The sequence below is a fragment of the Perognathus longimembris genome, chromosome 19 (genome assembly GCF_023159225.1).
Source record: "Perognathus longimembris pacificus isolate PPM17 chromosome 19, ASM2315922v1, whole genome shotgun sequence".
NCBI classification, from domain to species: Eukaryota; Metazoa; Chordata; class Mammalia; order Rodentia; family Heteromyidae; genus Perognathus; species Perognathus longimembris.
The window spans coordinates 38,097,023-38,113,850 of NC_063179.1; the positions used below are offsets into that span (position 1 = coordinate 38,097,023).

Sequence of the window (16,828 nt, forward strand, 5' to 3'; positions counted from 1 at the left end):
ACCGGAGCGCGAGGGCGCGCCGCGCCGTTTCCCGCGTCTTCCAGGCCGCGCGCGCGCGCGCTGGAACCCAACGCGCGTCGGGGGTCAGGGCGCGCGCGCGCGCGCTCGCTCCGCTCCCGCCACCCGCCGGGCCGCCAAGCTGGGCGGGGCCGCCCGGAGGAGGCGGGCGCGGAGGAAGGCGCCGGCCCCGTGGTCTGCGCAGGCGCGCGGCGCCCGTCTCCCCAGCGTCGGCTCCCGGGCGGGCGGCGCGCGGGCCCTCCCACTCTCCCCCGCGCCGCCTCACGGCCCCGGCCCTCGCTTCACCCCGACGCCCCGAGTGCTCGTCCTCTCGCCCGCCCGCCCGCCGATCCCGGGGCCTCCGCCCGCTTCCCGGCTGCTTCTCCTTCGCCGCCCCGCTCGCGTTCACGCTGCCTCCCGGGCCGGCGCGGCCGCGGGCCACCGCTCCCCTCCCCGCGCCCACCCCGCCCCCTCCCCGCCTTTTCCGCCCTGCCGTCCCCCTGCCCCGGCCCGCAGCCGCCGCTCCAGATGAGGTGATGGCAGCGGCCAACTTCGGCAAGATCCAGATCGGGATTTACGTGGAGATCAAGCGCAGTGATGGTGAGCCGCGCCGCCGGCCCCGCCCGGCCCGCCCGGGCCCCGCGTGTGCGGCTGCGAGCGGCGGGGACGCGGCCGCCGGCCGCCGCGCTGACGGCTCCGCGGGCCGTGGGGGCGGAAGGCGGCGTCCGCGGCGCTTTTGTGTGTGGCGTGTGTGCGAGCGCGGCCGGCGTGGGGTCCGCCCGGCGCCGCTGCAGTGCGGGGGGTGCGGGGTGAGGGAGGGGGGCCGGGCCGCGGCGGAGGCCGGGAGGGGGGGGGGGACGGGGCCCGGGTGTCGCGGCCGGACCTGGCGGGGGTGTGTGTGTGTGGAGAGGGGAACCCTCGCTCCGGCCGCGGCCTCCGTCCTCCACCCCCGGGGTGGGGGGGAAACGCCAGCCCGGCCGGGAACGGGCTTCGTTAGGGCTGATCCCCCCCCCTCCCCTGCCGCGCGCGCCTCCGGGCCGCGGCCTGGTACCCGTCGGGTCCCCGCTGGGGTGGGGGCGGGGGCGGGGGTTGGAACGTGGAGACCCCGCGAGGGTGCCGCGTTGAGGGAGCCCTGGGCCCGGCCGAGGCCCGGCGCGGGGAGCAGCCGCGCGGGGTGAGGGTGTCAGGCCTCCGGGGCTGCGTGTAGCACGCTGCCGCTTGCTTTTTTTTTATTTTTATTTCATCTTTATGAATCCCTTCCTGGGGAGATGGATGTGGAGAAGGCGGCGCTCAGCCGTGAATAGGGGTGGGGAGCCCCTGGGCGGGGGGGGGGGGGGGACATCGGCCGAGCCTCTCCAAGGTGATGACTCTTGAATGGGAAGGGGGAGAGGCGAGCCGTCCACGCGAGCCACTACGGAGGGCGGGGGCCGCCACCGGATGTTGATATTTTCACACATTCTGGGGAGGTAACTGAGAAAAGTGGAAGGCGAGAAGACGCCCTTTTTTTTTTTTTTTAAGAGCCTCGTATGTATATTTCTGTAGGTTCCTCCTGGGGAAAATGATTTATGTCACTAGCTTGGGGATGGGGAAGTCATTTTTATTGTAAAGGAGAAAATGCACTGAGGGAGTACAGTTATTTTTCCCCCAGTCTAATAAAGGTCTGTAATACATAGAATACATAGGGTTTAAGACTCAGATTTGGAAATTTATGACTTATTCTTCCTTTAGGCTAGTTAGTAACATAACAGGGGTATCTTGACATCCGCACCCTCTTGGTTTCTACCAAGTTTGGCCACATTATATCAGTTGATTTGACATGTGCAGCTCCATGTTATCGATGATATAGAAGATTTTTTTCCTATATGAAATGCTTTTTATCTTCATTGTAGTTGAGATAATTCATGGTAACAGCTGGAAGCAGCATCTTGTATATGAAAAGATAAATTATTCCACCTAGAGCTTTAGAAGTTACCAGTAAGACTAGTGGAAAGAGGAATGTCTTTTTACTTGGAGTTCCTTTTGTGCTTTCTCTTCAGACTACTGTCTTGCAAGAGTTCTCTTAATGCCATTTTATTTTTAAGCCTATAGGCTCCCTATGTACCAACAAAAATTAGATTTTTACAACATGAGGTACAATAAAATGTAAGTTCCTTGCAATCTTATAAGCTTTTATGATTTTAGACTTTAGCTAAAATCTTAAAAACCGCATTCAAAAAGAGTATATTTAAAAATTTTTTCTGAGCCACTTTTATTTAAATGTATTCGACTTGAAGTAATTTTTTTTTGCTTCTCACACAGGCTTCTAATATTCATTCAGTCTGTACTTTTTAGCTCATCATAGAATTACCAAACATACAAGATCTATGGGTCTGAAATTGCATTTCAGAAGTAGTTGCTTATAAGAAATAATGGGAGTCATTCCATTACACTACAAGTGTATGTAATTAAGTAGCTTAGATTCTAAATGAAGTTGTTGAAAGGCAAAAGTAGTAACTTAAAGGAATAATTGCATTGGATTTTAGCCTTTCATAGTTGAAATGGACTGTCTAGAAAAACTCCCCCAAGTTTTTCTTGTCTTGTCCCATCCCCCCTTAAAGAAGCTGTTTTGCTTCCTTGCATTTCTGTAACAGATTTGTATTGGATGAAACACTAGTTGTAATTGCAAGAAAAACTTTGTAGCTTACTGAACAGTATGGAGTGTCTTGAGAAAGGTAAAAGCAAGGCCACTTTAGATTGCTGATAACTGGTGACTTGATGTTTGCTTTGCCCCTTTCAGGTTTTCCCCCAACCGTTGATGCTCACATATTAATAAAAATATGTTTTAAGGCTGAATGCTGGTGGCTCTGCCCGTAATTCCAGCCAGTCAGAAGGCTGAGATCTGATGACTGTTTTTTGGAGTAAAATCTGTGACACTTTTAATTTCCAAAAAGCCAGAAGTGGGGGTGTGGCTCAACTGATGGAACACCAATCAGGGGAAGAAACGAAGCCAGAACACCAAGCCCTGCCTGAGTTCAAGTCTCAGCACTGGCACACACATTCCAAAAACAGAAGGATGTAGCAAAACAGGCTTCTTCTTTTCAAGACCCTGCAAAAATACTAATCTCAGTCCACACTGATTATTAAAACCAGATGAACAGTTGGCTTCTGAATTCCTTAGTCATCCATTTTGGGTATATAAATCTTTATATATTTTCACATTGTACTGGGAGAGTGTATGGTCTAGAAAATGCGATGGTGAAATGACAGATGACTGTATTGTGTCTCAAACAGATTATTTTATATGAATAAAATATTTAATGGGCTTTTACATTCCTTGAATTAACTTATTCTTTCTCCCATCGACCATGTACCTAGCAGTTGAGAATTACTCACTATTGAATTTTTGGTTTTAAACATTTTAACTAGCCACTCATAAGAACTCTTACCAGATAGTGACACTTTTGTGTACAATCATTCGTCTTCCTACTGTGGACCCTTAGTCTTATGGCCTCTTAGTTCAAGATCACCCTAAATGGTTAAATTGAAATGATCTGTTAAAGCCAGTCTAGTTTTTCTCCTAGTGTTTTAAGGTTAGAAGTAGGAGGAGCTTAATTTGAACTCTGTAGATTATATACAGTCACAAGAGATAAGGTGGTATAAAATTGGACTGGTTTTGGAAATGGTCACTTAGATATATTTTCTCCCATGTTTTGCTTCCATCCTTCTGATTTAGGTTCAATTTAGAACCCAGTGACTAAGACTGCAATCTTAAGAGTTATGTGGCTTGATAGCTTTTATTGGGATTCTATTTAAAAATCTTCACTGTGAAAACATTTTTTACCAGTGTGTGCTAGCTGTGATTATCCTTTCGGGACTGAAAGAGGGACAGTAAATATTGAGTATTTGAAAGCTATCACTAATAGGGCATTGGTCTTTGGGATCTTTTAGTCACAGTATTAACATATGTGATCTTACGAAGGGAATCTTAACTATTTCAGCCAGGAAAACAAATCCTTTTTGATGATCTATTTCTCATTTTTATAAATGTAGAAATGGAGTCCCAAGTCATTATAAGTAATCTGTCTAGATTTATTTAGCTTGGCAGTAGTGTCCAGGAACTTGGCCTTATGTAGTGTAGAAAAGAGAAATTCTTCTGTTCAGAACCATAAGCAGTTTTCTACCATCTGATAAAGATGTAGGAAATTGCTTCTCACTCATGGGAAAGGCACCACAGAGCAGTATTATAGAGCCATGTTGTAATGATCCCTGATACAGTATAATTGCTGGAATGTCACCATGCCTAAAATTGTTTTCGTAATTGAACCTGGGGGTGTGGATGAGCATAATTAAAGCGTTTGAAAACTAGAAGAAATGGAAGATTTCAAAAGACCCATCAGAAATTTTGGAGTTTAAGAAAGGTAATCTTCAGCAAAGATTTTAAATGGCCTAGTTCTTTGCATACTTTGCCACATTTTTATTCTACTAGTTCGTTTTTTACATGTTGTCATATAGGCGTCTGAAGAGTAGACTTCAAATTTAGGTAATAAAAATGAGTCACATGTATTACACTTACTCTTCAGTTGCAATTTCGTGACTAATATAAGAGTAGGATAAATGGGAGAATTTGTGGATTAATAATTTCTTTTTGCATTGTGATTGGAGATTGGGATGATTATGAATGATCCCATCTTTGTTTAGCATGGTTTTCCAGGTGCTTCTAAACATTTTCAGATTGGATCCTCACAGAAACCTTACAAAGTAAACATGACAGAAAGTTAGCAGATCCATCATTTTACAGGTGCAGAATCTGAGGTTGGATTATTGGCCAAGATTACATTGTTCATAGAGGCAGAGCCTGGGTTAAAGCCTAAACCCTTCCGCTCTTACCTTTTTCTCCTAAGTGTTATCAGACGTTTTCAGTTGTTGGCATGCTTGTATATACCTATTCTCTTTTTGAGACACCTAAGTCCCTGTAATAAAATTCTCTACTACTGCAGAAAAAGCCCAGAGAACTACAAGTTTATACATCGCTTGCTTAAATTTGCCAAACTGGCAAAATCAGATTATTGTGACATTTTTCAGTTATAAGGGTCAACATTCATGAATCCAAGGCTTTTTGAAAAGCTCTTTTTGGTAGCCATTCACTTGTTACTTCAAGTAGTACCACAGAAAGTCAGGAGTCTGTATTCATTGTCTAGCCACTTGATTCTTCTAATAGATTTCTAGGGAAAGGCTGTGTGTCATTGTTTCTTTGTGTCAGTTTTTTTAACTAGCATAATTCAAAAGTTAAATCTGTGTCTACTTAAATAGGGAAAGGGATATATGTGTGTGGAAAATTGCTGATAGGATTGAAGACACAGACCATTTTCTCTAGTCATAGATTTCACCTAGGTAAGGTTCTTTAAAGGGAGAGGATTAGGAGATTCTCTGTGTCTGTCTTTGTATCTCTCTCTCTCTCTCTCTCTCTCGACAGTTTCCTGAATTATCATAATTCTTGACCAGCAATTATATATTCATTCTTACTGGCATAGTGTCTGTATTTCATAGTGCTATTTGACTTCGGTTTCTTTAAGAGTCATTTACTTTGGGGTGGGCAGCACTAAGATTTTGAACTAAGGTCTCCTGGTTGTTGTGTAGGCACTCCACTGCTTAAGCCTCCAGTCCTGTTTGCTTTGGTTATTTTTGAATAGGATCAACTTTTTTCCTTGGCTAGCCTGGACTACAGCCTTCCTTTTTGTGTTCTGTCTAGCTGGAGTGATAAGCATAAATTACCACACCCCCAGCTTCTTTGAGTTGTGGGCTGATGAATTGTTTTTGCTCAGAATGTCTTGGAACTTTGGTTCTCCTAATTTTAGCTTTTTTCCTAGTTGAGGTGACAGGGGAATACTACCACACCCAATTGTTAGTTGAGATATGGGTCTAACGAACTCTTTCTCCTGTCTGGCTTTGAACTGTGATCCCTCTGAGTTAGGTTCTGAGTAGTTAGGATTACAGGTGTGAGCCACCATTACCAGCCAGTTGTTATTACTCTTGATACCTGAAGAAACTTAAAATGTGTGCTCCTTATAAGCTAGTCGCTTTGTTAACTGTAAATAATGCATAATGTATTGATTTTCATGACACCCTATAAGGTAGACAGTATTTTCCCTATTTTATAGAAGAGAAACTTAACTTTATACAGATGGGAATGTGACCCAGCCTTGTGATCCATTATTGTAGAAAAAAATAGCATCTCCTAGTGGATTGACCTAACAAGACTTCTTAAATCTTATTTATTTGCCAGTCCTTGGGCTTGGACTCAGGGCCTGAGCACTGTCCCTGGCTTCCTTTTGTTCAAGGCTAGCACTCTGCCACTTGAGCCACAGTGCCACTTCCAGCTTTTTCTGTTTATGTGGTGCTGAGGCACTCGACCCCTAGCCCATATTCCCAGCCTAACAAGACTTATTATGGAACATGAAGTATAAATAGGGAGGAACATCACCGGTACATCAGTTGCCTTGAGGGGGTAGGTGTGGCACTTGAGTTTGTGGCCTGACTTGGAAGTTCCTGAGCTGTAAATAAAGGACTGTCAGATGAAGGTCATTCAGAAAAGTTGAGAAAGTGACAGATACGGAAAATAGGGGGAGAAGGATAATCTTGGGTACCTGGTTAAGATTTGGAAACGATGGTAATGATCTTGGAATTAATTCTAGGACACCTGGAAACCACTGTAGAATTTAATCTCCTAAAAGGAGTAATAGGAGTTAGCCAGTGATTAGTGATAGATTAGAGGGAGAGTAGTACTGAAAATAGAGTAGGTTGGGTGAGATTGCATCAGTATAGAGGTGAACAATAATTAGAAGCAGATGAGATGCAGAACAGTGCAAGAGGAGTGATGTTATATGGCAATGTATCACTTGTGCTGAATAGACAGGCTAATTGTATTCATGAATATCATATCAAAGAGAGATCTACTTTAGGCTTTTTGCCACCAATATCTTAAAAGTAAGTTTTAGGTATGAGGTACTTCCAATAAATGTTTACATGTAGCACAAATTTACTGAAACCAACTTTTGTCTTAAGACTGAGCCAACACTCAGAATTCCTGGAACAGAATGGAAAGGAAAAATAGTACTTAAAGAATCTGGCTTTAGTTCTTCAAGAGATGAAGTGTTTGATCCTTGAAATGGAGCTGGGAGCTAAGTGTAGCTAAAATGTAGCTAAATGCATGTGCTTAGCATGTACCAGGCCCTGGGTTATCAATGCCCAGACCTGGATGCAATTTCCCTATGCCCTCTTTCTTCCAAAGTGGCTCCACTCCTTTGCTTTTTCTCTTAGTTTTGGCCCATTTCCCCTTTTCCTTGTATATCCTTATGATTCTGAATTTCATTTCAGTGGTTAGACTCTGCACTTTGCATTTTTAGGATTTTAAAAGACAGATGAGGGATGAATAGGCAGAGCTGAGAGAATTTGGAGGCAGTAAAATTCTGTATATACATTTTTATATGTACATATTGTTGAGTATAAAGACACATGTCATTATACATTTGCCAAAAGTTAGAGAAGATATCACTAAGAGTGAACCCTAATGTAAGCCAGGGACCGTGGGTGATGATGATGTGTCAGTGGAGCTTTATCAGTTGTAACCAATATACCAGATAGTGATAGTGAGGGAAACTGCTGGGTGGAGATAGAGAAATCTCTGTATGTGCCACTTAATTTTGCTGTGAACTTTAAAAGGAAGGAGATGTTAGTCTAACACATTTTTAGACTGGGGACTTGTGTGCTTGCCTTGCATACATAAGGCCCTGAATTCAATCTCCATTACCCCCAAAACCTAAAAATAATGGACCAGTTAGTCATAAGAATTTATAACATATTAAGAATGAAGATCAACCATGTAATTAAAAGTACATTTTGTTCTCTAATTGTTGTCATGTTGAGTTGATTAGCCAATATAAGAGGTTTTGATGTGTTTGATATGATTCATTTTTACTTTTTTGTTTTTGTGCCAACACTTGTATTGAATTTAGGACCTCTCACTATTGCTTGGCTTTTTCTGTCAAGACTAATGCTCTACAGCTAGAGCCACAGCTCTACTTCTGGCTTTTTGATGGGCTAATTGAAGATAAGAAACTCATTGACTTTTCCATCCAGGCTGGCTTCACACTGGGATCCTCAGATCTCAGCCTTGTGAGTAGCTAGGATTACTGGTATGACCCACCAATCAATGCCTGGCCTAATGTGGCCTCCCCCCCCCCCCCCCCCCCCCCGCCAAAGTCCTGTGTTCTTTCTTTAGTTCTTCATGTACTATGGCTTGTTCAGGCTTTGGAAGTAAAATAATTTATTATGTAATGCTCCCTTTTTTTGTGGGACATAATTTGTTGTAGGGTGTTCTTTAATTAATCCAGGTAGTATTTGCTAATGACCATTATGTGTCCTTTCATCAAATAGCTTTTGTACTCAATATGTGTTGTGTATGTCTCTCAAATCTCTTTTGTGAAAGGAATTCTAGTGCTGGAGATGTAGCTCATTAATAAAGAGCTTACCTTACCCTAGCATAGAATGCTCCTGGGTTTTATTTCCAGCACTACAAGAAAAAACAAATACCAAAAAAAAGTAATTCTTTTGTCTTCTCCAATCGTTTTTGCCATTGCCTAAGTTTAAGCCCTTCTGCTCACAAGACTTTAGGCAAGGAAGATACGTTATCATATAAAAGTATGCTTCTCGTTAGTTGAGCAAGCAGTATTTCTGGGAAAATGTTAGATTACAGTAACTTGCTAGGAGTCTGCTTATGTAATTACCAATTTGAGGACCTCTAGATTTAGTGGTTGTGTTGTGTTTGTGTGTACTCCTGCAAACATATATACAGTGCTTGCATAAGTGAGTACAAGGCTTGAATTCGGGGCCTTTCACTCTGTTTTTGTTTTCCTGCTAGGCTACCCTCTGCCACTTAAACCATACCGTCAGTCTAGTTTTAATTCTGGTTAATTGGAGATAGTGTCTCGAGAACTTTCCTGCCAAGCTGTGTTCAAACTTCCATCCTCATATATCAGCCTCCTGAGGAGTTAGGATTACAGACCTGAGCCATCAGGCCTCTGCTGTGATCTTTATTAAGTTTGCCCTTGGGCTAGGAATATGGCCTAGTGCAAGAGTGCTTGCCTCTATACTTGAAGCCCTGGGTTCGATTCCTTAGCACCACATATATAGAAAAGGCCAAAAGTGGCGCTGTGGCTCAAGTGGAACAGTGCTTGCCTTGAGCAAAATGAAGCCAGGAAGAGTGCTCGGGCCTGAGTCTAAGCCCTAGGACTGGCCACAAAACGAACGAACAACAACAAAAATTTGTTCTTTTGGGATTATATATGGGTTGTGTTTTTACTTCCTTAGTAATGAGTGTTGTGCCAAGTCGCGAGACGACCACCAAGAAGGCCACCTAGACTCAGATGTTCCGAAATGCAAAAGCAAGGCAAGGCTTTATTCAAGCGAGCTGCAACTCGGGCCTCGTCCTACCCACCGACACAGCGGAGGTTAGGAGGAAGCCCCGAGCTGTGATTGCACAGGGCTTATAAAGGCAAAAACAAAGTTACAGCAATCAGGTGTTCAAGCAAGCAAGATTAGGACACAGGTACAAATCTGATTGGCTCAGGGCTCAAGGCATAGGGTTCCAGGCATTCTAGCAGTGGTTAGAGTTAAGCATTCCCAGCTGTTAGAGTTCTTGAACCACTGGGCCCTAATAAGCTTGCCCTGGGTCTGCTCACAGGGCCTGCTTATCTCAGGTTCACATGGTAAAGTGCGGTTCGCGTGGTAAAGTGGGGCCTGACTTCAAAGTCTGGCACTTCAATAGCTTATAATGGAAGTTGACTGTAAATGATAATAAAGACATTTTCTTTATTTTCTATTTGTGTTGCAGTTTTATTAAAAGTGATACTGTGCTTTTAAACATAGTCCTTAGGATTCTATAAGTTATGACTGGATTCACATCTGAAATACTAGTACTTGGGGAGAATGAGATTGGGAGGCTAGCCCAAGTGGAAGTTATCAAGGCTCCTCCACCCATAGCAAAGTGGCAATACCGTCATCCTTGGTTACATGGGCTACTGAGATCAGATGACCACATTATAGGCCAGACTTGGTACAAAAATCTGTGAGACTCCTTCTCAGTAGAAGCTGGGTATGGTGGTATACACACCTGTCATCACAGCTACAATAGGAAGCCTAAAATACCCAGTATATAAAACGACTGAGAGTGTGATTCTTTGTTAGAATTGCTTGTCTTAGTGTGAGGCCCTGAATCCAAACTCCAGCATTGCAAAAAAAAAAAACAAAACAAAACACCCCCGAACACAAAACAGATTGAAATATTTTCTTGTTATCCATCAAACGGTTTCTTCTTACTGCTTACAAGTAAAATTACAAATTGAACTTATTTTCTTGTTATCCATCAGGCCTTTTCTTCTTACTGCTTACAAGTGATCCTTTCTTCTTTCCCTTAGAATTGAAATATCTCATTTCCCTGAAGTAATTAGAGTAAGGTGGCTGTAGAGGCTTGTATTGTTTGTCTATGGAATAAATTACTGAGATTTCCACCTAAATATCTTGTAACTGTTTAAGTACTTTCTCATATACTTTTTCTTCCTCTCTTACTATAACTTATATATTTGTGCCGAAGCAACATTTTCAAGGCTCTCTAACCTTGGTGAATTACCGTTCCTCGATAATCCTAAACAGTCTGACCTGCTTCTTGTTAGAGATATCTGAAGATGATGGGGGGGGCGGTGTTAGGAGTAAGAACACCAAAGATTAGGCAAGAGTTAACTTCTGAGGAAGGGTACGCCTGCAGCAGGCAAGCAGAAGGAGCAGGTTTTATTCCCAGCCACTCTGCTCAGATTGGCCAAACTCAGGTTCACAATCTACAACAGGATGTAGCTTAACAGGAACAGGCAGTAACTAAAATTCAGGATTTTTTAAATTAAAGTGTAACAGGAATAAGATGTAACTAAAATACAGTGATTAGGTAGGGCCAAGACCTGGCAAAAACAATTCTCACAGAATTGACAGAAAAGAAGGGACCACTTTGATACGAATGACTACTAGTAGTACTTTGTTACTTAGTCCAGACTTCTTTCTTAGAACACTCTATTTAGCTAACTGCTGTTTTTCATTTTGGCTTTTGTTCAGTATTCCATTCTTCGTTGATTCCTACACTTGGAATCTCAGTATTCTGTCAAAATGATCATGAGATTGTTATCTTTCTGGTTAGACTCAATCAAGTTCTAATGTATCTCTAATGCCTAGCAGTGGGTCTCTACAAAGGTCTTCCCCTTCTTCCCTTTACTTTTCTTTCAGGTTTTTGTTTCTGTTTTGTTTATTATTAACTAACATTTTACAGCTAGATTTTATTTGTACACATTCCTACACTTTTCCAGTGTATTCCAATGACCCTTGCTCCTCCATTGCTCTTTTCTCTTCTCTACATACTTTCCAATTATTAACTATTTGAACCATTAATTAAGAACTAATAGCACTATTCTTTTACTGCTCTGTTCAAGTTTTGAGTTGTTTTTTTTTTTTAATAGCCAGTCCTGGGGCTTGAACTCTGGGGCTGGGTGCTGTTGTTGAGCTTTTGTACTCAAGGCTTAGTTAGCACTCTGCCATTTGAGCCACAGCTCCATTTCTGTCTTTTTGTGGTTGATTGGCGATAAGAGTCTCACAAACATTACTGCCCTGACTGGCCTCGAAGCAGGATCCTCAGATTTCAACCTCTTGAGTAGCTAGGATTACAGGTGTGAGCTACCAGCACTTAGCTAAGTTTTGACATTCTAAAAAATGATTTGTATAGTTTATTTCCAGACACCAAGAATTACATAACAAGGTATGTTCTTGCTCAAAATGTGCTTTAATTTTTAAATTTAATAACCTGCTTTGAATACTAATAAAAACCCCATGCCATGCTTAGCAATTATGTACTAAAAGGCAATATTGAAAAGTCTCATGCCTGTGTTTGCCCATTCCCCAGCCACTTATTTCTCCTTCAGTAGACAATTCAATTTTTTTTTGTTTATTAGAACTAACCTGCTTTCACTTGAAGAAAATGTTTGTCTGTGTAGTAGTATAGATATGTGTGAATATGTACCTCTCTACAGGGATAGCCTATGGCATCCATTAATCCTAACCTTCTGTCTTTACAAATTTACCTACCTGACTGAACATTGCACGTAAAGAAACTAGGAAATAGAATAGCCCTATTATGCTCATGTGTAATTCCCTTTTGAGTACCTTAAAATTTAATCTAGGGGGAACAGTTAGATAGCATTGCTTGATATATTCAGTAGAACAATTTAGAACAATTGCTTTAAAAACAGCAATGTAAAACACTGGTATTCTAAATAACAAGTCTTTTACGTAACAAGTAATATATTTGAATATTCTGTTACACAAAAATAAATGTATATGAAAATCTTTTAATTAAAGTTTGTAAGGTTTGAGATTTATTTAGCCAATAAGCCTTACATAAGGAATTTTGTTAATAAACCTTATGAAGTGAATTCTTACTGCTACTTGTGGGTTTTCACTACTTCTCTTAGAATCAGTCATATAGCACATAATTATAGTTTTTTTGGGCAGTTTTTGAATATTTAAAACTTTTCCTCTTCTCCCAACCACCAGATATGAAAATAGTACCAGGAAGCTACGATTTAATGGTTTCATAGATCTTTCACTATTATCTTATACAAACACAGAATGGAACTTTAAAGAGCTGTACAATGAGCTCTTCTAACTGATATTTTAACCCACATTGTCAGTATACAGTATAGTTCAGTTATCACTAAAAAAAACTCTATGAGATCTAAAGTTTCCCTCTTACTCTAGAGGAATTGAATAGTATTAAGTTTGTATATTCCTTTCAAAACAGTGGACTCAGGATGAGGTAAGAGTAAAAACTTGTATTTGTGTGTAATCTGAATAAAATTAGTCCCATTTTTCAAGTGTTATTTTCTTCATGAACATCTAAGCTGTATCCTTCCCTTCTCTAGTTTCAGAATTCCAGCTTTATGTTTAAAGTCTAAGAAAATGCCAAAGATTTTAAATTTAATCATAAACAGTAACATCTGAAGTATGATTAAGCCAAAACAGAAAGATCTCTATGTTTGGCAAAGTCACATTCCCCAAGGCTTTATTAAACAGCAACAGCACTGTTACCAGTGTCAGCTGAAACATTATTTATGTCCTCCTCTAATGGCTCCTTGTTCCATCAAAGGTGTAATTGAAGGTGTATTGAAGGTGTAATTCTTATATAGTCCTCTGTAAGTATTCTTTTGATCACTGCTTAGATTAGCTAACAAAACCTGGGTATTAGTTTGAGAGCCTGATTTGTGCTGGATCTGCTACTCATCTCTGCTGTATGATCTCTGACAAATCGCCAGATTCCTCTCTGTTCTCTTTTACTAGTCTGTGACATCTAGGAACAGAGTTGATATTAGAATACAAAGTATAAATTACCTTGAAGTAGTTGGCAAAGCCATGATGTATAACTGTTAACTGTGTAGTTAATAAAGCCTTTCATTTTAATTTTTAAAAAATTTGTTGTAAAAGTGATGTACAAATGGGTTACAGTTACATAAATCGGGTAATGAGTACATTTTCTTTGAACAGTGTTACCCCTCCCTCATTCTCTCCTAGTTTTTCCCCACCGACATCCCTCCCGCCATATATATAGTTCATTTTCAACATAGTGTCCAGTGAGTATCATTGGTGAATTGATTTACTCTTTGTCCCACTATTTCTGTGCTTCCTTTTCCTCTCCTCAAATCAGATAAACTTATACACAAAAGGTACAGAAATAATAAAAAACAGTGACAAAAGGGGAAAAAAATAAAACAAAAAAGAGTTGCAAACAGTACAGTAAAAAACCTCATTTCCATTTGTTAGAGTTCATTTTGATAAGCATCATTTTATGTGATCATATGAACATAACTTCAGACCTTGTGATCTAAGAGTATCCTTTGGTCTCACTGTGTGAATGTTTAGAGTGCTATTTAATCATGTCCAAATGTAATTATATGTCTTTTACTATCCATTGCGTTTACTTGTATATTTATATGCACATTCTAATTATTACAAATGAGGGAAACCATGAAGCCTATGTTTTTTTGGGTCTGGCTTACTTTGCTTAGCACACTTTTTTTCCCCAAGTTTTTCCATTTCCTTACAAATGGGGCAATTTCATTCTTTCTGATGGAAGCCCAGATTTCAGTTGTGTGTGTATGTGTGTGTGTCACATTTTCTTGATCCATTTGTCCACTGAGGGGCATCTGGGTTGATTCCAAATCTTAGCTTTGGTAAACAATGCTGCAGTAAACATGGTTGTGCTGGTGGCTATAGTATAGCCTGGTGTAGTCATTTGGATAAATGCCCAGGATTGGGATTGCTGGGCCATAGGGAAGCTCTACTTTCAGTCTTTTGAAGAGCCTCCATACGGCTTTCCAGAGTGGTTGAACAAGTTTACATTCCTACTAGCAGGGTAGTAGCATTCTCTTTTGGCCACATTCCTGCCAGCATGTTACTGTTAGTTTTCTTGATAATGGCCATTCTGATTGGGGTGAGGTGAATCTCAATGTCGTTTTGATTTGCATTTCTTCTATGGACAGATACGTTAAACACTTCTTCATGTGTCTATTGGCCATTATTTCTTCTTTAGTGAAGTCTCTTTAAGTCTTTAGCCCAGTTATAATTGGGGTTATTTCTTTGAGGGTTTTTTGGGGGGGAGGGTGGGTGTAATTTTTTGAGCTCTCATTATATTTTAGATATGAGGCTCTTGTTTGATGCAAAGCTAGTAAAAGTTTTCTCCCATTCTGTAGGCTTTCTATTTATCTTCCTTGCTATGTCCTTTGCCATGGAGAAACTCTCCACTTTTATGCTATCCCATCGATCTAGTCTTTCTTTGATTTGTTGTGATTCTGATCTTTACATAAGAAGTTTTGACCTGTGCCAAGGAGCCCTAGTGTTTGTTTCCCCCATCTCTTCCTGTAATATTTTCAGGGTATCTGGTCTTACATTGAGGTCTTCGATCCATTTGGAATTGATTCTGGTGCAAGGTGATATATAAGGATCTAACTTCAGTTTTCTGCACGTGGATAGCCAATTCTGCCAGCACCAATTGTTGTTTCCAACCTGTGGTTTTTGGCTCCCTTATCAAATATTAGGTCTCCCTTATCAAATATTAGGTGGCTATAGACCTCTAGGTTAATTTCTGGATTTTCTATTCCATTGGTCCTCAGGTTTATTCTTGTGCCAGTACTTAGCTGCTCTTATTAGTATGGCTTTGAAATAGAGTTTAAAGCTTAGTGTTGATATTCCTCCAGTACTCTTCTTCCTGCTAAGGATTGTATCTGCTATTCAGGGTCTTCTATTATTTCATATGAATTTTTGAATCTAAAACCTTTCTTTGTTTAAATAACAGCTTTTGTAGTATCTTATGTAGTTTTCCCTAAGTAGTCTTTCATAATCTTTTTCCAACTTTCCCCCAGTTACAATTAAGATATAAGATCATTATAATGACCTGTTTTGAAGATGTGGATTCACTGAGGGTGAAGCTCAAGTGGTAGAGCACTAATTTATTAACAAAGGCTTAAGGTTTAGTCTCTAGACAACAAAGGGATGGTAGAGGTAGAGGTGGGGTTGTTAGCATGGTCCTGTAGGAGCACCCCTTTAGAAATCTTTTTAGTGACATGTACAAAGGAATTATATATTTTTAAAAGACAGTCCTGAAATAGCTTTTTTAAGACCAAAACTAACATGTTTTGTTGTGACTACTTGAAAAGATGAACTCAAGTTTTTGAATTTGCACCTTAAGCTGACACTTGGTTCTTACATACATAATCCATTAGAGCCATTGGTTTATGTAGTATTTAATTGTTTAAGAAAAGTGAGAAGCCAGGCATGGTGGTACACTATAGAAACTGTGGGTAACATAGAAATACCTAGTCTCAAACAAACAAAAATAACCCAAAGGGGGACAACATACTGAGTTAAGCCAGTTTTTAATCGCATGATATAAAGTGGCAGAAGTCTGAGGTCATTGTGTTTTATGGTGACTTATCAGGATTGTCTTCTGATAGGAACTGACTTTTCAGATCTCTGTTTAGTAAGCATGTATATTCTACATACCTTCTAGAAACAAAGTTGTTAGGCCAGGCACTTGGTCTGAATGTGTAGTTATAAACTTACCGGATTTTATAATAAAATTTACTTTTGTGGCTGATTGTGTGGTTCTAGTGGTAGAGTGCCTCCTAGCAAATGCTAAGTATTTGCCTCAGTACCACCAAAAAAATAAGTAAATAAAAGAGATAGTAAAGAGAAAAACACACTTTTTTGTTCTTAGATTAGCAATTTATATGTTCTGTTCTTCATAATCCCTCCATGATAGGTACAAAAGGATATAACTAGGTTATGTTTAAGTCTCTGCAAAAATCCTTTCAAATTTTGAAGTTGTTTTCTGGTTGAAAATTGAAGGAATTACTAAAGGCTTAAAAAAATGCATTAGCTGTACTTTAGAGGCTCAGGACTATAATCCTAGCTACTCCAGAGGCTGAGATCTGATGGTCATGGTTCAATGTGAGCCCACACAGAAAAATCCCAGAGCATCTTGTTTCCAGTTAACCAGCAGAAAGTTAAAACTTGAAGCATTGCTTAAGTGGTAGAGTACCAGCCTTAGACGAAAAAGCTGAATGAAACCACAAGACCGTGTTCAAGCCCCATTACCAACACAAAACAACAAAATAGGTTCACTTGAGAACCTTACAGTTATTGCTATGTTAGTGGCGTTTTTTTCATTATGTGGGCATACATCAATCACCAATGACTTAAACACACA

The 16,828-nt window shown here is 40.8% G+C and overlaps 1 protein-coding gene across 4 annotated transcripts in view; it reads left to right on the top strand.

Moving 5' to 3' along the window:
- The first annotated feature begins 219 nt into the window (after positions 1–219).
- Kif2a (kinesin family member 2A) overlaps positions 220–16,828 on the top strand; it is a 57,346-nt gene continuing 40,737 nt past the window's right edge. For 2 of the 4 annotated variants that reach the window (XM_048368439.1, XM_048368440.1), the window contains exon 1: positions 220–597. In XM_048368439.1, coding sequence (XP_048224396.1) covers positions 534–597 — 64 coding nt within the window. In that variant the 5' untranslated portion in view covers positions 220–533. The remainder of the gene's footprint in view (positions 598–16,828) is intronic. The other 2 variants (XM_048368437.1, XM_048368438.1) reach the window with 1 other exon arrangement.